The 25,266-nt window shown below is 35.1% G+C and overlaps 1 protein-coding gene across 3 annotated transcripts in view; it reads left to right on the plus strand.

Annotated features, from left to right (window-relative positions):
• Positions 1-25,266, plus strand: part of LOC118191610 (sodium-dependent phosphate transporter 1-A-like) — a 78,107-nt gene that overhangs the window by 33,400 nt on the left and 19,441 nt on the right. For all 3 annotated transcript variants that reach the window (XM_085809957.1, XM_035362438.2, XM_035362434.2), the window contains exons 3-4: positions 2,341-2,481; positions 12,220-12,305. In XM_085809957.1, coding sequence (XP_085666083.1) covers positions 2,341-2,481; positions 12,220-12,305 — 227 coding nt within the window. The remainder of the gene's footprint in view (positions 1-2,340; positions 2,482-12,219; positions 12,306-25,266) is intronic.

A 25,266-nucleotide genomic window follows, 5' to 3' on the forward strand; every position in this document is an offset into this window, starting at 1 on the left:
GACCGCGCCATATTTTGAAACAAAAGGATGCAAGTTTGCTGCAGCTTTTGAAGCAACATGATATTAGTTTACTTGCTCTTTTATGAAAAACCTTTGAGGCATTTGCTGCATATCCACTCAGCATCATCCCGCTATTTCAAGTGTTGTTATTTATGAGGAAAAAGACTCATGACATTCAAATATACTACCGTGGAATTAGTCTCATTATGTTTGCGTGCAGAACTTCATTTACCTAAGTCTTGATATGCATCCATTTAGAAGATCTTTTACAAGTTTCTCATCAATAACCATAAAAGCTTCAGAGTTTCTTACCATTTGCTCCTATTTAAAAGAAAAGATTATAGTTTAAAGCAGTGAGACTTGACTTCTTTTCAGCATCCATTGATTAAGTTGATTTATTTGACAGTGTTAGGTTTTAAGATATAGTAGAATATTGAAGATTCGACTAAGATACAGCCGTGGCGGGTGTACGGTCTTGTACTCAATTAATGAACTCAGATTAACCTTCTTAATTATTTACAACAGACAACGTAGATTATATACACTTTGCACAAATAGAAATACGTCAATTGATAGAATTGTTTAAATTTTTAAAATTATCACACTGACCATACTGAGCATTTCGGCCTCTCCCGCCGAAAGCCAGTCTCCAACTTCCCCTTTTTTTATCTAGAGGGCGCTCTCTCCTTTTGGGATAGCAGTTTTTGGAGGACCAGTCACTACACTCATATTGTTACTGCTTAAGAATGGCTCCATTTCAGTAACATCTATGAATTTAATAGGGTTATTAAATGAAGGATGGGGCTCGAAAATTCATTCCAATATTCGTATCAACTGATTCTAATTTAAAAAAGCAACAGCATATAATCTTCTCCCTAGTTGCTCCTTCATAAACACTGCATTAAGGTTTTAGATAGTGTATTACGAATGAAAGTTAAATGTACGAATTTAAAGCAATGTAAGTGTAATAATAAAACGGAAAAAAGCCGTAGTAGCCTATTATCTTTTTAGTCTATTTATTTCATTTAATTTGGTTACTGCAGTTAACTGCAATTACCAAATATCAAAAAGATCTAGGAGCGCTGATATCGACCCCCCCCCTTTTTTTTTTTTTTTTTGTAATCCTGCATTTTTTTCAGCATACAGTCAAAAGAAAATACGAAAGGAATCAGCTGTGTATTTTCAAATTAAAGTGTACACATTCATGTTTTACAATCTCACACATTTACCCTGCAACACATTTTTTTAGTTAAGACGCTACTGTACAGTCATTACGTTTGTCGAAGCCAGGAACATGAAATATATTCAATGCTCACGCCAACATTGGAACTCCAGACCGCTCAATGCAGACCGGAGTCACATCCCTAAGACAAACAGTAAGTAGGGAGAAAATACCTTATAAGATGGGTAAATTTTCGTTCTGGACTATAAAAGTTATTTATTAGTACTTAAAATTTGGTGTTGCTAATCTCACTTGTCTGATATAATCAGAACAAGCCCACGAATTATTATCGTATCAAGAAGCACAAGACTGCGTCTGTCGTTGGTACAGACCTTGAGCACCATACAGGTGATAGTCCGACTTTACTTCAATTCCGCCCTAGTTATGAAGGAGGGCACCCTGGGGTGGATTCGAGGGTCTTCCACCCCTCTTTTTCCTACCACAAACCTCTCGAAGTGACTTTCGGCTCCCTGCATATTTTGAGCGCCCCATGCCACATAGATATTACACATTTACAAATGTCCATTCCTCCTCCGAGATTCGAACCCCAGCCCTTCGGACGACAGTCAGCGTAGCTATCCACTTTTCCATCTGGGCGGCTACTACATATATTAAGTTTACATAATAATAAGAATGGAAAAGTTAAAAATATATATATTTACGCGTATGTTAGTTTAACTCTAAGTAACCTTATACTTTCAGTTAATCCAAGACTTATTTTATTTTAAAAGTTATGTTATTTAAATTGAAGAATCAATTATTTCTAAAGAGTCATCATTTTTAAATATTTTTACAGTGTTGTAACCGGCAGCAGAACAACTACCTGTGAAAACGTTTTTTTCTTTCTTTTTTTTTTTTTTTATTAACAATTCATCAAGTTAGAATAGCATTAGCAAATGCTTTTGACAACTTTAAAAAACATCAGTTAATTTCACAAACTGAGTAATTGAAAAACATTCATCATCTTTAAAATGATATTAATTTTAAAAGAACCTCGTAAAATCAAACAAAATCTCCTTTTCTCTTTCACCTTGAAATAATTTTAGTGCTTTCTGAAACTAGAAATCTACTCTTCATTTGTTTACTTAAAATTATACTTTACTCTTATTTCGCTACAGGAAGTGCTGTATGGAATATTCTTGCTACCTTTTTACGTCTTCCAATCTCTGGGACCCATAGCATTGTTGGTGCTGTTCTTGGCTTCACATTCGTCGCCAAAGGATTTCGAGGCATTCAGTGGAAAACGCTTGGTTTTATAGGTAAGTGTACTTTCATTCATTCATTTTTTGGAATCGCTCCATCGTTAGTAGATTTCTGGTCAAAAATAGGATATGATGATAGTTTTTTTTTATAAAGGTGAGTCTTTTTTCCACTATCAGCTTCTTCCAAATTACAAACACGAATTAAAATTTTTGAAAAACATTTATTAATAGGCTCGAATTCATTAGATTTTATTAATAAATTAAACTTATAATTTTAATAAAGATTCAGTCCTTAAAACTGTTTCTACATTTACGGAAAGATATATATATATTCTCATTTTTATATGACAAACTCAGAAATATTTTCACAAAACAACTTGAAGAATTTCTGATAATTTCATTAGCAGGTTAGCCTAGCAGAACATTTACGCTGAGAATATTTCTAAGTAAGAATTTTCTTTTTTGTTTCTAAGAGAATATTCTAATATTTTCTAAGTAAAAATGTAAAAATACGTTTGTACTTATTTTAGTCATTTACATCAACCATGTGGGCTGTGATATTGAATGAAATATTAACCCTTTAACTGTCAAGTTATTTTGATGATTTGGGTACACAAATTGTCAAATTTTTTTTATTGGAAAAATCAAATGTTTAGTACAAAATAAAATATACTTAAGTAGTTAAAAATTGATATTTTGAAGTACATGGGTAAAATTTTTAAAGTTTGTAGCCACTTCATATTTGCTTGAGGCGGCTGCCACTCAACATGGCAGTTGTAAAGTTCACTTCTAGTGGAGCATTGTTTTTTAAAAATGAAAAAAAATTAATTATTTTCTGAAAAATAAATAAATGAAAAAAAATAAATAAATAAAAGTGAATATCTATTAGTAGTTCAGTAATTCAGTCTTGTGTGGTACAACTGGAAACACTTTTCCAAACAAAAACCAACTCCACAATCACTACACCAGATTCATGTTTCCTTCCTTATCTTTTTCCCATTTTTATCCTTTTTCGAACAACACACTTTGCACTGTCTTGTAGGCTCACGTTTCACAGGAGAAGGAGGAATATGGGAAATAAAATGTCGTTCAGTAAGACGGGCAGGGTTATCTATTGTAGGTGGTCTGCCAACATTCTTTTGCACAGAAGCTGCATCATCATATTTATGTAAAAGCTTTTCTACAACTTGGATTTGAGATTCTAAAAATGTAATACCTTTCCCAACTACATTTTTATAGAGCAAATATGAGTTCCAGAGTACCTTGTCTAGTAAATGTAAAAATATCTTTTTATAATATCTTTTCTGACGTTTTTGGATTGTTGGATGAAAGGATATTTCCTGCTCACAGCGATCTACACCACCCATAGTTAGACTGTAGTCAGAAACAATCTTCGGCTTGAGTATATCTTCATTTTTTTTTTATTTTTGAGGCTGACCATGGAAGTATCATGAATACTGCTCGTCAAACACACATCCTTCATCTTCGGTTGAAGAATCTAAATCAGCTATATAATGTTTCAAAAAACTGGACGCCATTTTACAACAAAAAGATCCCGTGCACTTTGAACCAAAGAACTTATAACCTCTAGCCTTTGAAATCTTCAGTAAAGGTGCTGTCGTCTATTGAATTGAGCGCACATTAACTTTTCGCGAGATACAGTCGGGTTTGACAAAGAGATGAAGCCGAAATAAACGTCTCCCGATATATATTCAGGTATAACAATACGATGCACTGAAAAAAAAATTACCCCGAGTAATCCTCGGGCGTGACATTTTCGAACACCAGTGCTGTGCCCGAGATTATCTCGGGCATGACAGTTAAAAGGTTAATATTTTTAAGAATGGCATAGTAAAAAAACAAGAAAGCAAAATCAAAAGCGTTGTTTAGCGAGCAAAAATGATAAAAAGCAATAATTTATGTATCAGTCCATCTGTATAATAATAATTCAAATATTTTCTCCGCTCAATTAAATTATACGCATAAATTTACCTATGCTTTGTACACTAAATAATATATTTACTTATTTAATAAAAAAACCTAGCATTATTTGCACTTCTTCATGAATTCGAACTTCCAATTACAAAAATGCTTTAAATGGCGCAAAAAAATACGTCTTTCCGTATTTTTATTTTTAAAAAATTATTTTCGTATAAAATAAGGAATCTAACTTTTTACACTTTCCTCTGGTTCCTATACCTCCTATATTTAGGACAATTTTGTGCTCGTTATAAAAAATACTAAAAATGGTTGCCGTACTTGACGTCATTTTGAATTTGCATTGAGAGACTTATTAACGGATAAATTAGAATATCTGAGGTTAACATTTTCGCCTTAAATTTCATTCAATGATATTCTTTCGTGATTTACTAGCCTTTTTATTAATAAGTGTGTTACACTTAGCATGACGAAAAAAATTTCACACAAGTAGTTTATAAGTTTTCATACTCTAAAAATGGATTATTAATATTCTCATGAAGTTTTATTACCTTAGAATCATAATCCGACAATTGTAAAAAAAATTCATTTGAAGTAAAACTATTTTCGCTTTTAATCAGCGCAAATAAATATTACGAATTGGCTACGTGCCGATACTGAAACCTTTCCGTGCTTTCTGAAGCATTAATGTTTTAAGATTTCGTGAATAGGATTTCCATTTTGAAAAACAATATATTGATTAATATTTTTTACAATAATCTGTACACAAATGCTCATCGAGTAATTTCTTAACTTCAGAAATTTTTTTCTAAACGATATTTGATTTTTAGTTACGTACATCTAATAATCATGCAAATATTTCGCTCTTCAATCCGTGTACACTTCTGAATATGGTTCCCAATTTTAATGCCACATATCTCAGTCAATATTTGTCGTACAGGAGTCAAAGTTGTGTGTTTTATATTTTATGACGAGTACAAATTTTTTCTAAATATAAATATATGGATCGGAGGAAAGCGTAGAAAGTTAAATATCCTGTTTTATACATTTTTTAAGATAAAATACAGAAACAGTAATCTTTGCTTCATTTAAAAGATTTTTCTAATTGGAAGTATATGTGTATGATCAACAGTTGCGAAAATTAAGGTAGTGAGAAGGATTTTCTGCGTTTACTTGCTTTATTATATTGTATTGAAACCTCAAATATTCTAAACGTAAAAAAAATACAGAAGCCGGAAAGAAGAAATGGGAATATTAGTGTTGGTATAACACCGAATGCAGCAATCAAAGTAAACAATAAAACTGATTAAGATCCAGAACATTCAGTTATCAGCAAACGTTGATTCTTACAATGTTGTTCAAATCTTTTACTTCCGTGCACATATCGACTGTACGGCACTAGAATACAAAACATTCAGAATTATCAACATAAGGCCTCGTACAAAATTATAACGCATGACACATTGAATAATTATAATTTTGTTCTGGCGATCTACGTAAATTATGAGAAATAACATTACTAACAAACTACAGGAATATTGAAAAGTATAATTGGGGACATTTCTGAAAAAGTTTAAATATTTACGAATTCATGTTTTGCTTAGCCATTAATGTATCAATTTATAGTTCTCTTAATTACGATAACTTAAATTAAGCTGAAAGACTGAAGAACGTTTAATAATGAAACTGATTCTTAAAAATCTGATGTGGAGACTACATGAGTTCCTTGTACGGCCTATTAAATCATACACATTTTTGCTACAATTCATTTAAACTTATTTCCTAAAATTATTCTAGCTTAATTACCTGATCTCTCGAGGCATGTTGAAAATGACATCAAAAATCGCAAATTTTGGAACTGAATATATCGGTCCATTTTTGTCATATGGAAACTAACTTTTTCTAATTTTATGTTTTTCATAACTAATATAAAACGTTTTCAAATGTAAGTATAAGAAAACGTCACACAATAAAATTCTTCCAAATGGATTCGAGAGCGATCAAAATAAATATTTTTGTTCTAATACGATACTCGAAATTTTTTGCGATCCCATGACTGCCTTTACTTAGTACAAGGATGTAAAAATACATAGCCATATTTTAATAGGCTCTTGATCCGTGTATGATAATACGTAAGTAACTCAAAAATATTTATTCAGATAAAATTTTGCATGACAGGATTTCATTAGAGTTGAATGTGTAACGTATATAGAGCCAGTTTCCTATAGAAAATCCACCGTGAAGGCATCCCTCTCTTTTGGCAAATAACCCTCGTGTGCTTTCCAGTAGTCAAATACACCAACCAAACCTTCACTAGAACTGAAGAAAAGAGTTAATGCATTGGTTAGAGAGAAAAAAGCATTTGGTTAATCTTCAGTACTCCAGTAAAACAATTTTAAATAGAAACATAAGATAGGACAGTAGCTTTAAATATTTTCTGATTCGAACGAATTTTGCGATTTTTTTTCATTTACTTAAACTGTTACTTCTTTTTTCATGCCGTGATGTATATTAAAAACCACAACTGCCTTCTAGAAGTTTTGTCCTGCATACGTTCTTATGTCGATAAACAGGTGGACACTCTAAAGAATATATACTCACTGTATTCACGAAGAATAAGGGAAAATGAATACTGAAGTCCTTTTGTAAAAATTTTGTTTGAGGTGCAAAAAATAAATGAAGAAAGATAGAAATGAAAATTTTCTACTTAATAGGGCTAAGCAGATAAAAGAGCTTTCTCACTGTGGAACTATATTTTTAAACTTTAGTAATGTAAAATATTTTTACACACTGGGACAGTTAAATTTTCCAATTATAGAATGTCGAGTTTGATTTGACCTGGCATCACTGACTTTTTATCACTGTCAGCTCATTTCGAAGCTTTGTCAACATGAAGCGCTACGCGAAGGAACAGTTAGTTTTGATTGTGAAAAATCATTACAAAAATGGCGAGTGTTATGCAGAGACTGTTAGGAAGTGTCGTACAATCTTGGATGTGAAAATGCACTTAATGAAACAACATGATTTTCATATTGATTAAGAAAACAGGTTCCACAAGAGATATGAAATCACCACGCCCTCGATCCAACAGGTCTGTCGAAAACATCGCTACTGTGAGTGACAGTATTATTACAAGTCCCAAAGGATCCTATTTTAAAGAAAAGCAACAAAACATTTAAAGAGAAAATTTAATGTGTCCATTAGCCACCTCGATAGGCAGGTATGTAAAAAAAAAAATATTGCGAATTTCATCGAAAAAATTCGGTGCTGTAGAGTAAATCATGGAGAACATATGCCAGACATTATTTTTTATTCTTAAATCGGAACATTTACCTGTTGTAAGCATATAAAAATACTTTCTATTATCTAAAAATAAAGCATTTTACTGGGTATACTAAATCCGGCGTTTTTGTTGGAACACCCTTTATTTTAACAATTGAATGCCTGAAATTACTACCATCTTTCTCTATTTAGAAAACATTAAATCACCGATGTTTTCTTGTGCAAAAGAATATGAGTTTCTATTCATCTGCTAGCTAGAGCCTCAAAATAAACTGGGGATTTTCTACGCTATTGACGCAGAAATGTGGACAAGACAATTCTCTTCTTTTATTATATTATGAAGGATTTCAGAAGTTCAATCTCCTTCAAGTCTTAATCAAGTTCAATCTCCTTCAAGTCCTAATCTGATTGACAGATATAGGATGATTCCCGTGTTAGCTAGTAACAATGGAGTTGAGTATACAAAAAACACAATGTTGACTGAGGTAGATTTTATTTCAGCAGAAGCAATATCAGCGATTCAAACACAATCGCCTTTTTCAGCTACTCTTAAATGAAACACAAGTATCAAAACAGAAAGACAGATTCACGAAATGTCGAGAACATACTAGAAATTGATCACGACACACTCTGTAATGAAGAGGGTAATGAACCTTTCGATTCTTTAAACTGAACTGAATTCTTAAAAATTTTGGTGAAAGTACTGAAGTCAAATTTTACTTTGATGTTTCAAAACAATGCTTTCCTTACTTTTACTTTACTTTTTAATTTATTTCCTCCAAGAAAGATGATTATGTTAAGCATTCAAACGCAGAGACTATAATAATGGCCAATGGTCGAACATGAAGACAATGGTAAAAGCCTGAAGTAAGATAAAGGCAAAATAACTGTTGCTATCGATTTCTGCATGCATAACATTTATGGTTTAAAAGAGAAAAAGCAGTTAGCAAACACATAAGTTGAAATCTTTTCAGAGTTTTACGTCGCGGTAACAATTCACTAGAATTGTAAATAAATGCAGTGCAATACAGGAAACAAAGTAAATCCATTGTCACCTGCAAGATTATATCTATAATAATAAAAGCAAGTGTAATGTGTCTGTCTGTCTGTCTGACCGAGCTCTCCAGCCAAATCTATCGCACGCAGGGACCTGGAATTTTTTATACGGAAGCACAAAGGGGCTGGCCACCAGACCTCGAAGCCCGATTTTCGATTTTTGAATTAGAAAATTTAAAAAAAAATTATTTATAATTAATTAATCACGGTTTTTTTGACTCACTGATATTATTATTTGTTTTCAAATAACGTTCGATTGTAACAATTGATTTCTTTATTCTAGCGTTAGTTTGCTGTTTTGACGATACATTAAATCGATTAATTACAATTCATTTCTTTTTTGTAGCTTATTATTTATAATTAATTAATCACGGTTTTTTTGACTCACTGATATTATTATTTGTTTTCAAATAACGTTCGATTGTAACAATTGATTTCTTTATTCTAGCGTTAGTTTGCTGTTTTGACGATACATTAAATCGATTAATTACAATTCATTTCTTTTTTGTAGCTTGTGGGGGGGGAAGAGAGAGAGACAGTCTACATGTCCTACACTACTATTCCTGCGCTATTCACTTATCTGCATTTTCTAAATGCACGGGCAACGCCGGGCGGGTACAGCTAGTAAGTAAATAAAAAGAAAGCCTTGTATTATTGCATTTATACCTAGATAAATTCCTAGTCACTTTGGAAGGAAGCTACTGAAAAATGATGTTTTCCGTAATTCCTAGGAGAAAAACTGTTGTATTCAAATTATAGAAACTATTATAAATATTTATTACAGTTCGTGCAGCTGTCTATCTTCTTTACGTTAAAAATCTTAGTAGAATCCAATAGTCTTAGTGGAAGCTTATAAATTTGAGAAATAATATAACTTAAGTATAGGAGACTTTCGCCACTGGAATTTTTAGAACTAAAAATTCTCAATAAAGGTTGCTAAAGATCTTTTTTTGCGAGGTACGAGGGAGGTGACGATAAGGTTTAATTTAAATTAACCAGTCTTTAATATTACTTCTATCTATCCTTCTTTTCTCAGTCTTCACCAGAATGCAAAATAGGTAGGGGTTAAAAATCCCAAATACGCATTATTTGGCTAACTTGCACTGACAACCAGTGATTTTTGTTTACCAGCGACTAACCCTTACTCAGAGGCATGGGAAAATGTTAGCTGTTGAGTCTAGACAGAAACCAAGGTTCGTTGAAATTATTTTGCTGTCGAGTCAGTGAGAGTTGTTTTTGGAACTAAGGATTTTGTTGGATTCAATCTATGTTTCAGTTCAATATAAATTCAGTTTTTAGCATGTTTTTGTTGTGCTCTCGTGAATAGTGATGATTAAGTGTTTGTAATTTATAATTTTGATACCTTCTACAAGTTGTAGAAGAAAGTTTTTATTTTTCTTCCTGAGCTGTTATTTACTGAAGCGTAGGAAGCTATAGTCTATTATTTTAAAATTAGGCACTTGAAAGCCGTTGCCATCCCCCTCCCCCATTTGTGATCGTAACTCTGTCGTAATCATCGCCCAGCGTTTATTTTCTTTTAAGTTATTTGAGACTGTAGTTCAAATCAGCCTTCATACCGTGACTTTTATGAAGCGAAACATGCTAAATGGAAATGAAATGAGGGAAAAAATTAAACAATTCGACTACTTTTCCACCGATGTTGTTCATCGGTGGAAAAATAGTTATTCAAGTCATCGGTCATACTGGAAAAGTAGTCAAGTTCATCAAGTCAAGGTGGAAAAGTAGTCAAGTTCATCGGTTATTTGTTCATCACTCAAATCGGGAGGCGGAAAATAACTTTGAAGTTCCTATTTTAAAGTAACAGACTACAATCGGCGACGATTCATCTAAGCGAGATAAGCTTTTAGTGACTTGCAGAAAGATAAAGAAATCTTATAACTTTTCTTATTTCATGAAAACTTTAATGTCTCTGAATTCAGTAATTTCAAGTGTACTAGATGCAAACTTAGTATCAGTTCACAAATTAATTTTTGTCATCATTGTAAACGTAGATTCTTTTCAAAAGCAGTTCACCTGCTGAAGAATGTTGTGAATTTGGGAAGACGTAATTTGAAACTAAATAATAAAAGCGTGTGTGTGATTCTGCCAAAGCCTCGAGGGCTATCTGCGTAAGAGGAAGGATGCCTTCGTTGAGGATTTTCTAAGGGAAACTGGCTCGTATACACGTTACACATGGGAAAAACCACGAAAACGCCCATGCAGCCAGCCCCATCGTGGGATTCGAACCTCGGACAGAACACCAGTGTTCAGCGAGTTTACCGCTCGGCCACTGGTGGGCAAGTAATTAAAGCTGAGGGATTTTGTAAGTATATTTGCAGTGCTATTGTTTTATTTGTACTCTTTTTTACAAAAATCTTCGCAGTCATCAATATTAACCAACAGAAAACTTCTTGGTAACTATATCGAAGCAAGTTTAAAAGTTACAGTACAGAACCAAAGTAAATAATTTTGACCGATTACTTGTGGAATAGATACATTAAAATAATCAAATTACTGATACACTACAGAAATAAAATTCAAAGCTCTGAAAATCTAGTAGAAAATAGTTCAATGTGCGAAACGAACGTAGGCAGGGTCCATGATGTTGGTGACAAAGATTTGCCTACCACTCTAATAGTGTAGGAAGTATTAAAATGGTGAATGGATTAAATAATAATAAAAAATAACTAATATTTAAACATAATTAAATGCTAAATTAAGATTCCTTTCCATAACTAAAACCCTTTATATTTATGCAAGCCTGTAGGGTTTCATTTAATTATTTTATTAATAATTATTTTAATTTGTGAGCCTTTTATGTTTTCTTTGATTCTCCTCGTATTTCCTCGCCAGGATAAATGACTTAGGGTGAACGAGAATATTTAAACTATTAGACAGAGCGTGGTTAACAGAGCGTGATTTCGCTGTTCTGAGAGCACTTTGCTAATTCTTACAGTTGTTAACCTTAAATATCGGCTATGTATTCTTATCGCCGAATTACTATTCTGCCGGTGTAGGTTCTGGGTTAACCTGTTAGCTTAAATTGAACTGTGCAGTCTCGTACTATTCTTTACCTTTAAATTAAGTCTTATATTATCCATTATGTTCTAACCGCAAGTGGCCGGTGTTTATAAGCACGTACGTCTACCTGTAAATTATATTGTATTCAGTAAAAGGACCTTTTACACCTTTCATCTGGTTGTATTCAGCTTCAAACCTGTGCTAGAATTCGCAAGCATTAACACTTAGGTAGATCTAGTCACATTTTATGATAGCCAAGAAGACTAGATCTTATAAGCCTTTCTGCTTTTTTCAGTCTACTAAACTTTAGCTAGTTAACCCTCAAAAGCAGAATATTATGCATTTATTCGTCTCACAGTGCATATAATTTTTTCTTAAAATGATAAAATGAAATATTTTTTACTAAAAAAAGTGTAATGTACGGATTTTATTCAATGTTATTTTTGCGTCATGATAAGAATTAAGTTATCTTTTTTATTTTTATTTAATTTCCTTTAGTTTCATCTTGGTTTTTATCACCTGTTCTCTCAGGACTTGTCTCTGTACTGATATTTGTCTTCATAAGAAAGTTCATCCTAAGCAAAGTAAGGAGTACAATCAGGTAGGAATGCCTTTGTTAAAAAATTGCTCTTCTTCTGTTACTGATGACGTTATTTACTGAAGAGCATGTATCATCATTAAACGTTGCAAGAAATGCTATTCTCAATACCAATGCACTTTTTCCAAGCTTTTACCGAACAGTTAATTAACTTATGTTCATTAGTAAAATAACTTGTGCTTGAAACTTGATATAACTGAATTCGAATAGCAAGATTCATCTAGTTTTCAAGTTACGCAACCATTGTCAATCATACTTCTAATGAGATTTCAGCGCTTATAATATCCATAAAAGAATCTCTAATTTGCATTTGGATGCTCTTACAGTCCTGACATAGATCAGAAAATGCTTAGATTTGCATTTATATATATATATATATATGAGATGTTTTTATGTTAAATTGGTGATGATAATACTGTCAAACGTCTTGTAAGGATCTTAAGTTTTACTAACGTTTATTTTATTTTAAATCTTTACTATCACTTCTTATTTTCTACTTCCGGCCAGAATTATAAGCTTTAAAGTATTTATGCAAAGTTTGTCTGGCGAACGCCAAGTATTTAAGTTGTGGCTTTTTGCCAAGCGAAAGAGAGGAAGCAGTAAGTCGAAGCAGGCCGCTTACCTTAGAAGTTTTACTCAGTTGCTGTTGCCTTCCAGGCCAGAGGTTTTAATCCTCTTGATAAATTTTAAACGTATTGTAGTGTTCACAGTTCTCTGTACTACATACGGCTTCCTGTTAATATAAGGCCAATCTTCCACGTTTATTATTTTAAAGTTAAATTAGAGTTTAGTTCTATTTTTATATTTTTACGTTAGACCCCAAGTAGCGGGTCTGTGTATTCCGAAGTACGGAAGTTATTGTAAATAGAGAAAAATAAAGGGTTTTGTATACCCTTCTTGTGTATCCTGTCTACTTCCCACAGTTTTGAACATAGCTTCAGTAAGCTCTCTGTTCCGAGTCAGGTCCTTGCATGTTCCCGAAGAAGGTAAGACGGAACATTGAACCTGATAGTGGCGCCCAACGAAGAAGAATAACCATGGCCGAGTTTCAAGAAGAACCTGTGCTGCCTGCAGAAACGGCTCAGAATCCAGAAATGCCAGCTGCCGCCCTGGAAGGATTTGGTTACATCGTCCAGACCATGCGCGCTTCGATGAAACCAGAAGCAACATTTAATGGAAACTCACCGGTAACCAGTTTTTTGGGAAAATTGGATGACCACTTCATGCTCTACCCCGTGCACGAATTTCAAAAAGTTACCTTAGCTACCAGCGCTTTGAGGGGCCAAGCGCTTAACTGGTTCAAATGTATAGGCAGAAGCCTCTTGGGTCAAGCAGGAAGTCCCACCTATACTTACGAGAATTTCAAGACTGCCCTACTAAAAGCCTTCCCTGTTGTAAGGGATCGTGCGAAATTAGAAACGGAATTTTTTAGTATATATCAATAAAGAATCGAAAACCTCTCAAGCTTTATTGTAAGAAAAATTCACGTCTTCAAACTCTTGTATGGAAACCGTCCGGATCCTGAGATAATTCAAGTGATTTTGCAGAGGTTACTGCCCCAAGTGCAAGACTTTATTGAATTAAGAAATCCGACTACACTGGAAAAGTTATTTGAGCTAGTAATCCAGTTTGAAAGTAGAAGAACGGCGGACATTGAAAGAAGACGCCAATATCAACAGCGAAACCAATTTGGTGCGCCAAGATTACAGCAACCTCAAGCACACGGCTACGGAAGCAAAGCGAATCAGTGGGCAAGGAAACCCGAGCATTCAAAAACAGCCGGCGAACGTCGACAGTTCAATAGCAATCCAGGAAAAAAGTCTCAAGGCCAGTGGAAAAAGAAGGAAAGCACGGAAATGAAAAATAATTTAAACTAAAACGGATTTCTGCTGACGAGAGGGTGCGGAAATCCGAAGGCCACGAAAACCCCTCTTCCTTCAAGTTAAATACAGTAATGGTGAAAAATTTGACTCTTCCGAAGATTGAAGTGTTGGTGAATAATATCCCAGCCACCGCACTCCTGGATACAGGCGCGCAGTGTTCCTGTGTGGCAGAAGATTTTTTTAGGAAGTATTTTCGGAAATACCGCATATATAATTCGGATAATACGACAGTGTTAGCGGCGCAAGGAGAACTATGTAAGTGTATAGGTAAAGTACCGCTATATGTCCGTATCAAGGACGAACAAGTAAAGGTGATGTTTTTTATAGTAAAGAATCTGCAAGAACATATAATCTTAGGAATATATTTTCTTTCAGACGCACAAGCAACGCTGGATTTTAATGAAGCGTCCCTTAAGCTGACAATGAAACCAGTTCGTGCAGAAAAGGCTGAACCGCCGATGTTAAATCTTGACCACCTGCCTAATGACGAGCAAGGAAGAATCCGACAAGTGGTAAGTGAATTTGCTTCGTTATTTAGTGATATTCCAGGATTTACTCAGGTTACTAACCATAGTATTGACACCGGAGATTCAATGCCAGTTCGCCAAAAAGCATACCGGTATGATAAGAATAAGGAAAAAATTATAGAATGGCATATCACCGATATGCTACGTAAAATGATCATAACGCCCATCTCAAGTAGTTATGCTAGCCCGGTGGTTTTATGTAAGAAAAATAATGACTATCCTTTGAAACATCCAAAAAGATGGAGATTCGCGATTGATTACCGTAAATTAAACTCCATAACTAAATATCCGGTATATCCGTTACCTATAATTGAAGAAATTCTAAGGAACATAACATCCACCAAATATATGACGACTTTAGACTTAACGACTGGTTATTTTCAAATAGGGGTTAGGCCTGAGGACGTGCCTAAGACTGCTTTTATATCCAAGTCTGGCACTTATGCATTTTTGCGTATGCCGTTTGGCCTTTCAGGGGCGCCGGCAACATTTCAGCGATGTATGGACATTGTGTTAAGACCTGTTCTTGGAAAGTCCACATTTATCTATTTAGACGATATCATTATTACTAGTGATAATCTCGACCAACATGTACAGGATTTAAGACAGGTGTTTTCTTTATTAAATGAGGCTGGTCTAAAAGTTAATGTCGAAAAGTGCAAATTTGCAGCCCCTGAATTAAAATATTTAGGTTACAAGATATCTCAGAAAGGAATAGAGACAGACGAATCAAAAATAATCGCTGTACAAAAGTATCCGACTCCAAACACGGCGAAGAAGCTCTCTTCTTTTCTAGGACTTTGTTCATATTATAGGTCCTTTATAAAAGATTTTGCAGCTATCGCTGAGCCATTGTTAAAATTAAAAAGGAAAAAGGCAAGATTCTCGTGGACGGCCGAAGCCAATAGTGCTTTCGAAAAATTAAAACAAGCATTAACGCAAGCCCCTGTATTGAAATTTCCTGAAAAGGATGAGAATTTAGAAATTTCAGCGGATGCTTCGGATTATGCGGTAGGAGCGGTACTTTCGAAAAATCAATAGCCCGTGGCATTTTTTAGCCGAACTTTAAATCAAACACAAAGAAACTATTCCGCGACCGAGAGAGAGGCACTTGCAGTTTTGTTAGCAGTGCAAAAGTTCCGAGTCTATTTTGGAAAGGCGCCAATAACAGTGTACTCTGATCATGCGGCGGTAACTAGATTGTACTCAGGGAAAAACTTATCCCCAAGGTTAATAAGATGGGCACTCAAGCTACAAGAATATAATCTGGTAATCAAGCATACCCCCGGAAAGGAAAATATCGTAGCAGATGCCCTATCAAGAATTAAAATAGATGAACAAGGTAATACTGTAAAGGTGGCAATGCTCACAGCATGTACAATAAATTCCCGAGAAACTGTAATAACCGAACTGGGTAAGGATCCTGAGTTTGGAAGCATTTATGAGTATTTAAAGGATCCTGAAAATTTTAGCCACCAAGATATTGTGGCGATAAGAAATAGGGCGACCCATTACGAACTAATAGATGGTCTATTATTCTATACAAAAACTACGAATTCCAACAACGAATTTCGACCTGTTATCCCAGCTAGTCTTAGATTAAATATCCTGCAGGAGCTCCATGACAGCCCTTTAGCTTCTCATGCTGGTATTCGAAAAACTATCCAAAGCGTACGCGAGGCGGTCTATTTTCCTGAACTGCAAAAGTTAACAAGGGCGTATGTCCAGTCCTGCCCAACATGTCAAGCAGTTAATTATATTAATTTCCGCCCGGCCGGGTTTCTAAATAGTATTAAATCCGAATTTCCAAATGAAATAATTGGCATCGATTTATTGGGCCCTTTCCCAAAAAGTCAGTTAAATAAAAGTCGCTATCTCCTTCTTATGTTTGATCATTTTAGTAAATGGACCGAAATTGTTCCCTTAAAACGAGCCTCCGCGAAATTAGTTACTGATTCTATTTTAAATAAATATATTTTAAAATACGGGGCGCCCCTAAAAGTTATATCGGATAATGGTCCTCAATTTGTAAGTAATATATTTAAAGACGTGTGCCAAAAACTGGGCATACGTCATTTAAAAATGGTCCCGTATCGGCCGCAATCAAATATAGCGGAACGGGTCAATAGAAATATAGTGAAAATTATCCGTAGTTATGTTAAAAATTTTCATAAAAGCTGGGATAACTATGTTAATGAATTTGCTTTCGCCCTTAGGACCGCAAAACATGATACAACGGGCAAAACTCCTGCTGAGTTATTTTTAGGCAGAAAGATTATAACGCCGTTAGATAAATTATTTTATGTGCAACAAAGATCCCCAGAATTTAAAATGGGTGATATAGAAAAACTAATTAAGGAAGCAAAGAAGAATACTGAAGTAGCACAGAGAAAACAGAAACTCTATTATGACTTGAAACGACGGAGAGTAACTTATAAAGTAGGGGATGAAGTGTTAAAAATTAAGCATTCACTTTCTTCAGCACCAGAAGATAAAACTGCCAAATTTTTTCCACGATTTGAAGGACCATATGTTATAGAAAAAATTACTCACGCTGTAGTAGTGTTAAAAGCTAGAAATGGTGAAACCTGCTCCGCAAACATTGATCAAATCAAACCCTACTATGATCGTAATAAAATGAAAATTTTTAAAGATCTTTTGCAGGATCCGGCACGGCAGACACCGCAGGCACAAGCTCCAGAGGTGGAAAAACGACAAGTACAAGGGCAAGCCATTAAGAGGCAGGAGCAAGTGAAAAGAAAGTTTCCCCGCGGAAAAATTGAAGGTAGTAAGAAAAAGAAGCCGTTCCACCGTCCAGAAAAGAGAGCTAACGAACACCCCCAGAATGAAGAAGGGAGAAGGACGACGTATGCAAAGAGAACCAGGAGAAAGGACGGCAACTATAACCCGGCTCTAAAACGGAAGATCTACTCATCCGACAGGACTCTCCGCAGCAAATGTCGCCGAACTGCGGAAGGGCCACCAGCGACGGAGGAAACGTTACAAGGAAAATTTGAACGGCCAGCAACGAGGTCCAAGCAGGAACACGAAAGAAGTTTCCCGGTTCCGCCAAGACCAGCTGCCATCAAACGACCAAGACCACAGGCAGAAGCGAAAAAGAAGGTAATCAAGGGTGACCGAACTGGAGAAAAAAGAAAGCATCTAGAGGAAAGCACTGAAGGGCGAGCCCGTACAAGAAGGAGGATAAATCAAACAACTATCTGCACTACCTTTAAGGACTGGGCCCAGAAAAGAATGGCCGAATATCACAAAGATAAGTAAAATTTTATGTTACTTTGCAAACTTAAGTTAATCTTTCATTCTTACTGCAATTGGCAGATTTCAAGAAGTTTTACCTCATGCGAGGTCTACCTTTATCGCCAAAAGGGCGAGAAATGAGTTGTTACCGATTTTGGTATTATGTTTTTCAATTACTCGCGCGTAAAACTAAAGTTGATGTATAATAGCGTTGTGTAAAGACTTAAATATTGTAAAAATTTATTGTATAAATATTATTTAAAACATTCGGGCAAGAAAGAAGTTTTAGTCTGAAAGACTTTTTGAAATGTATTATTTCAATGTAGAAAGAATTGGCACTTGCTTTGAAAAGAATAGAAGTTAACAATGTACTACTAATGTATGTTTTCAAATGTGTAAAATTAACGGCATGTTAATATGTTCTTATATACAATGTGAACTGTTATTTTAAATGTTAAGAAATACCGTGATATGGTAAAAGTGAAAGTAATGTTAAAAATTTTTTTTTTTATTCGTGTGACTGTAAAAAGACTAAATCGTGGTGAATATGTGTTAAAGGTTGAATGATGTAGTTAGGCTCTCTGACGCTACACTTCAGAGTTAGCCACTTTCAGAATAGTACCTCAGGGTTTAGACTTGAAATTAGGGTGTGTTACGAGGTCTTGGTATGTTGAATTTTAACACGTTAGTGTTTTGATTGTAGGAGGAAGTGTTGAACACATAGACATAAACACATTCGTGTTTGGTGTTCTTTTACAACACATGTCAGAGAGCACGGGGAGAGATAATTAAAATAGTCATGAATTAAGATATAATTAATGAATTAATTTCAGTTAAGAGAAATATAATTATACATGTTACTTGCCATTTCATTGTGTAACATTTCATTAAACTAGTTTTCCTTCCAGATCTCTGGAAGGAACCAGATTTGAATAAAAGCTCCTGTTTAGATGCAGTACAGATGAAAAAATTGTGTATCCTGGGAGCTGCTATTGTAAAAACAAATTTCTTTCTTTTAAATTTCTAGTTTCTAGCGAAAAATGTTTGTAAAAGATTGGCCTCGCGTTAGATTCTAGAGCTAAAAGTTTTCAACAAGGTCGTTTTAGACCTCAGTTTCAAACTAATTAACTCTGGCGGGAAGTATGTAAGGATCTTAAGTTTTACTAACGTTTATTTTATTTTAAATCTTTACTATCACTTCTTATTTTCTACTTCCGGCCAGAATTATAAGCTTTAAAGTATTTATGCAAAGTTTGTCTGGCGAACGCCAAGTATTTAAGTTGTGGCTTTTTGCCAAGCGAAAGAGAGGAAGCAGTAAGTCGAAGCAGGCTGCTTACCTTAGAAGTTTTACTCAGTTGCTGTTGCCTTCCAGGCCAGAGGTTTTAATCCTCTTGATAAATTTTAAACGTATTGTAGTGTTCACAGTTCTCTGTACTACATACGGCTTCCTGTTAATATAAGGCCAATCTTCCACGTTTATTATTTTAAAGTTAAATTAGAGTTTAGTTCTATTTTTATATTTTTACGTTAGACCCCAAGTAGCGGGTCTGTGTATTCCGAAGTACGGAAGTTATTGTAAATAGAGAAAAATAAAGGGTTATGTATACCCTTCTTGTGTATCCTGTCTACTTCCCACAGTTTTGAACATAGCTTCAGTAAGCTCTCTGTTCCGAGTCAGGTCCTTGCATGTTCCCGAAGAAGGTAAGACGGAACATTGAACCTGATAGTCTTACCAACTTATTTTACACCATACTCATACTGAAGTGCTAGAAAAAATGGAACATCTGTACTACTTAGTAGGTCTCCATGGGAGTACAGAACTGCACAAGTATGCATTGTATAAATTCCATGAGCGTATATTAAAGTATAAAAGCATGCTTGAATACCTACTTTGTGGACAGAAATCCACAATTCTCTTGTATTCCAAGATGTTGGATTTATGTGCTCCGTGGCAAATTTCATGGCATCTCTGATGCGTTGGACATTATTGAGATCTGATCATTTCGGCTGCCGTTGCAAGGCCACAAACTAAAAAACTAAGATGAGTGTTTCTCTAAACATAATTTTCCATCTTTAGCACATTTCGAGTTCGCAGAGGTAGACATCTCTTTGGTAGCGGATTTCCCTTTTGGAAGAGATAGGCAGGTTCGCACTGAATGTCAGCTAAACAAATCCTATGCCATCACTAACCTATGCAATTAATCCCTTGTTGATATACATAACTTCATAAGTTTTCTTGGTAATATTGATTTGCTCGAAACAGCTACAAAAGCAACTCTACGGACCACCAAATTAGTATTCAAGTGTCCGGTAGTGGTGTTTTCGAACTATGGTGAAGCGTGTAGCTCTCTGTCATGCATTCATCGAGGTACTCTAGCTCGGCTTCTAGGGCCTAAATCATATAAGGAGCTTTCTAAAGTCCTCACTCCGATGTTTTTTGAGATTCTAAAAATGAATTTCGAGTCTTTTTTTCTGCGTCGTTTTTGTCATAAGTTTAAAGTTTTGCCCGAATTCCTGTCATTACGCTGCTTTCTGGCAATGGTAAGACATGAAAATTCCAAACACCGCATTTACCTTCGGAATGTTATGATCTATCTTACGAATTCTAGCTATCGAATTCCGCTGAAAATTGCTTAAACTGTGATAACGCATCTTTCTTAAACAGCTCTTGGAGCTTAGAAGAAATATCTGTCGCTTTATATATGCGACCAAAGGTGTACAGAGATGTTGCTGCTATGAATTTTGCATAGCCCCGTCTGTACAAGTTTTTCTAGTATTTCAGTGCATGTAATTGCAATAAAACATGTGGAAGTAAAATATTTAAAATAAATTTGTTAATAAAAATACCTCATACAACAGAAGTTCTATTAGAACCAATTTATTAGTAATTAATCCCAATTTACACAATTCCATATGATAATTTTTAAGTATCCCCCCTGTCCTTACCGTAGAACAAGCTTAAACTTATTTTCTTTATTTCTGCTTCACAGCAATAAAAGAAAAAGAAAATAATATTAAGAAATGAGCTGAAATTTCCAAAATGCATCAAATTAACATAAAGCATTAATATGACGAATTATTTTAAATTAAAAGATTCTCCGTCAAATAGTTCAGAAAATAAAAAATTTGGCTTATTTTCTCCTTTCTACCCACCGCAGCAATCCCCACAAGGAAGGAATCTACAACGTTCCCCTTTTCCCCCCAGGACTCTTACGAACAAAGAGCCTCTCCCACTACGTTTGCGGTTTTTATGACAGTGGATATTCCTCAATTGTGCAGTCACTCTTTTTTCAATTAGAAAACGGAAACAGGACAGAGAAATTCCCTCTCAAGTCTTCCAGAGTACTTTAAAAGTGAACTTTGCATCTCTATCGGTCATCTACTTCAATTTTAGTGCTTTTGGTGAAATTTTGATTTTAGTAACAGCTTGTACAGACTCTATATTGTGTGATAAGATTAGTGTTTCATTGTTTTCGCACTCTTTTCTTAACAAGAATTGAGAATTTTCTCTCTTGGAGGTAGTCTAAATTACGGAAGAAGTACTGCTACCAAGGTAGGACTTTTTACTCTTTCGTCCCCGCTTCTCATTCTCCTTGCTTCTGTAATTGATTAATTATACCACAGGCATTGCATAGTTTAATAACAAACAGAGTTGACTTAATATATATTCGGCCTAACATTTTTCATTTCATTTTACCAATGTTTTTAATAAGTTACATTCTTATATTAGTTACTTTTTTCATTTATTGCACTGAATAGAATCTATTTGTTCTTAACATTCTATTATTATGTTTGTACTTGTTTTTTGTTATATATTTTATATTTAACTCATCTAATCTGATTAGTAATTAATACTGGTATTATTCATCCTAAAAAAAAAAAAAAAAATTGGCTCTCTACGTATAGAAAGCATTTCCATTCAATTATCTCTGTACTACGACATTTCTCAGGAGTGTGTGCAACTTATCACAGTATAACTGTTCACAATTTATAATAGTAATTCCCTCATAGTCAGCTTCCAGCATGGCTCAAACTACACGTCCTTCGAGCCCAGTGTCCGTCAACTCGGAAAGTATGCTTTTACCACCGGAAAAAGCAGCAACAGTACGCCAAGAAACGCATATAAGAGCCGTAAATCTTTATCATGCATGTCTAGATCTAGCCAGTACTAGACGAGGCGGAAAACGCATCATCCCACCAGGAATGTTCACAAAGCTTAAAAAGATGCTCGATGAGCTCAGAGATATTGCTACAAGTAATGGGATCAGTAACGTAAGCGACGTTCCGTTTCCGATAGGTATTCCGCATCCCTCCCACGCCGTCACATGTCAGTGCGATGATTCCACCACAGACTTAATTAATACAGAAACAATGCCGTCATTATTAGAGGATAATAATGTTCCTAAAATTTCATATGCTAATGCTGTAGCAAAGGTACCAAGAAAAAATAACCCAACTATTTTGCTATACCCAAAGCAAGAGCTAAAATGCCATATTACAGAGAAACTAAATCAGATCCTTCCCCTCAAAGAAATAAATGCCAATATTGATTATATAGAAAATATTAAGAATGGAGGCATCGCGATCAGCAGCACTTCAAAGGAAGAACTCAACAAGATTACTAACGCCATAAACGTTTCCGAAGAAGCAAATAACTTAATAGAAATAAAAACACCAAGGGTTAAAAAACCGAAAATCTCAATCAATAATATCCCGAATACGTTACCACCAAAATTAGTTCTCGAAGAACTAGTTGACCAACTAAGGATTGATAAAGAGGAGATTTCACCTCTCTTTTACACAAAAGGCAAAAACCCCAACACCATTAAGTGGGTTCTCGAATGCTCCCCTCGTACTCTATCAAAATGTATTGAACGTAGGAAAATTATAATTAATTGGAGCATTCTCCCAATCGCAGAATTCTACGGAGTGAGGAGATGCTACAGATGCCAAGATTTCTCACATTCTGGTAGTGCATGCAAATTTAGGACTTATTGCGCTTTCTGTGGCGGACCTCACTCGATAAGGAATTGCAAAGAAGACGTACCGGATTGTATCAACTGTAAACTGTTCAACTGCACATATGGAACCTACATCAATACTTCACATGCTGCATTCTCCCCCAAATGCCCATTATATCAGAGGGAAATCTCAAAAGTTAAAGCTGCTGCAGTTTACACATCAAAGCAAGAAGAATAGTTAGCTTACTACCTAGTTTCTTTTAAGTTAATTTAAACTTCCCTTTCTGTACATGAATCCATCAAGTACTACCGCCGCCCTTCAGTTCCCCAATCTCAACTGTTTACGACAATTTTACACAATAATTCGCCTCCACAGGACAAGCTTAGAATCCTTCAAATAAACTTATGCAGAGGAAAAAAGGCGTCAGAACAACTTAGTGAAGTAATTGAAAATAACAATCATGATGTAATTTGCATTACTGAGCCGTATTGCGTAAAAGGTGAAGTTAGATGCCTTCCCCTTCACTGGCAAATATTTCAATCTACCGAAAAGGATCCTCTAGTTAACCCACGTGCCAGTATTATAGTCACCAATACCAAATGGTCCCCTACAATTATATTAAGCCATAGAGATGTGATGACGATAAGTATTAACTGTAAATCAGAACAGCTATTAATTACTTCCATTTACTGCTCACCACGAGAGGATATGGGGCCGAATCTCCACACATTAGAAAATATCTTTAGTAATCTCAAAAGATCACAGCACGTGATTACAGGTGACTTCAATGCTCACCATCAAATGTGGCATTACAATAATACAGATAATAGAGGACATACACTAGCTGACTTTATTGCTACACACAATCTGTATATACATAACCTCTCTTCAGACACTCCTACATTTGAAACAACAAATGGTAAAGGATGGCCGGACTTGACACTGTCAACATTGAGTATCTCCAATAAAATACAAGAATGGAAAGTTCTTGATGATCCAAGCCACTCAGATCATAACTACATCTCATTTGAATTATCAGAAGAAATCCCCGACCTCAAATTAAGAAGATTTTCAATCTCAAAGCAAAAAGCAAGGCAATTTGGAAGAAAAATCTCCACATGTCTTCAGTATGCGGAGAAACTTATAGATAAATGCACATCACCCGATGCAGTCCATGATTTAATGGAAACAATTATCAAAACAATACAGGAGACAGCGACCAACACATTTAAACTCCGTAACAACAACAAGATTACGAAGACTAACTGGTGGACAAAGGAATTAAGACGTGAAAAGCAACATACAAGGGCCCTTCGTAGAAAAATGAAAAGTGCTCCGGAAGGGTTGAAAATGGAAATATGGATAAAATACAAGCAACAATTAGCAAATTACAAAAAGAAAATAACTGAAGCAAAATTACGCAGCTGGAAGAATTACTGCTGTAGTAATAAAGATACATACGGCCAGCTGTATAAAATGGCTACAAGTAAAGTTTTTAGTCCCGCACATATCGGTCTTTCGAGAGATCAACTCTCACGTAACAGCCAGCTTGGTAATGTCACTGAAAAGATTCTCAACAATATTCTAGATGTTGTTTTCCTAAAAGATAATGCAGAAGACGATGGCCACTCACATTCCGACATTAGATACAATAATACCGCTCCAAATACTCCAGACGATGTGGAATTCCACTCACAAGAAATTTCAAAAATTATTAAGTATCTTCCGAATAATAAAGCTCCGGGACCTGACGGATTAGACAACAGGATTATTAAGATAATTCACCACGCAATGCCTTTTCTGTTCCACAAACTACTAAACCTCTGCCTCAAATTTTATGTCTTCCCGAATTGTCTCAAACAGGGACAAACAATGCTATTCAAGAAAAATAATAAAGATCCTACGGATCCGGAAGCCTTCAGACCAATCAACCTCTTACCTGCAATAGGTAAACTTCTGGAACGTGCAATCGCGGGCAGATTACGCCACCACTTAGAGAAAAACTAAACCATAAGCCCCAACCAATACGGCTTCAGACCTCTCAAATCTACATCACATGCGATAGTAGAACTTCAAGAGCAGATCCGTAGGAATAAATTTTCAGCTCTCCATACAGCAGTACTCTGCATGGATCTCAAAAATGCGTTTGATTCCGTGTGGTGGCCTGGTATCCTTGAAGCCTTGCGCAACATTAAATGCCCTCGGAACATATTCAAGCTAATGAATAGTTTCCTAACAAACAGAGCAACGATAATCATCAGCAACAACTGTATAGTAAAAAGAAGAATAACGAGGGGCTGTCCACAGGGCTCTTGTC

This window comes from Stegodyphus dumicola, chromosome X2 (genome assembly GCF_044657685.1).
Source record: "Stegodyphus dumicola isolate Sdum_Otavi_A_Nest chromosome X2, ASM4465768v1".
NCBI classification, from domain to species: Eukaryota; Metazoa; Arthropoda; class Arachnida; order Araneae; family Eresidae; genus Stegodyphus; species Stegodyphus dumicola.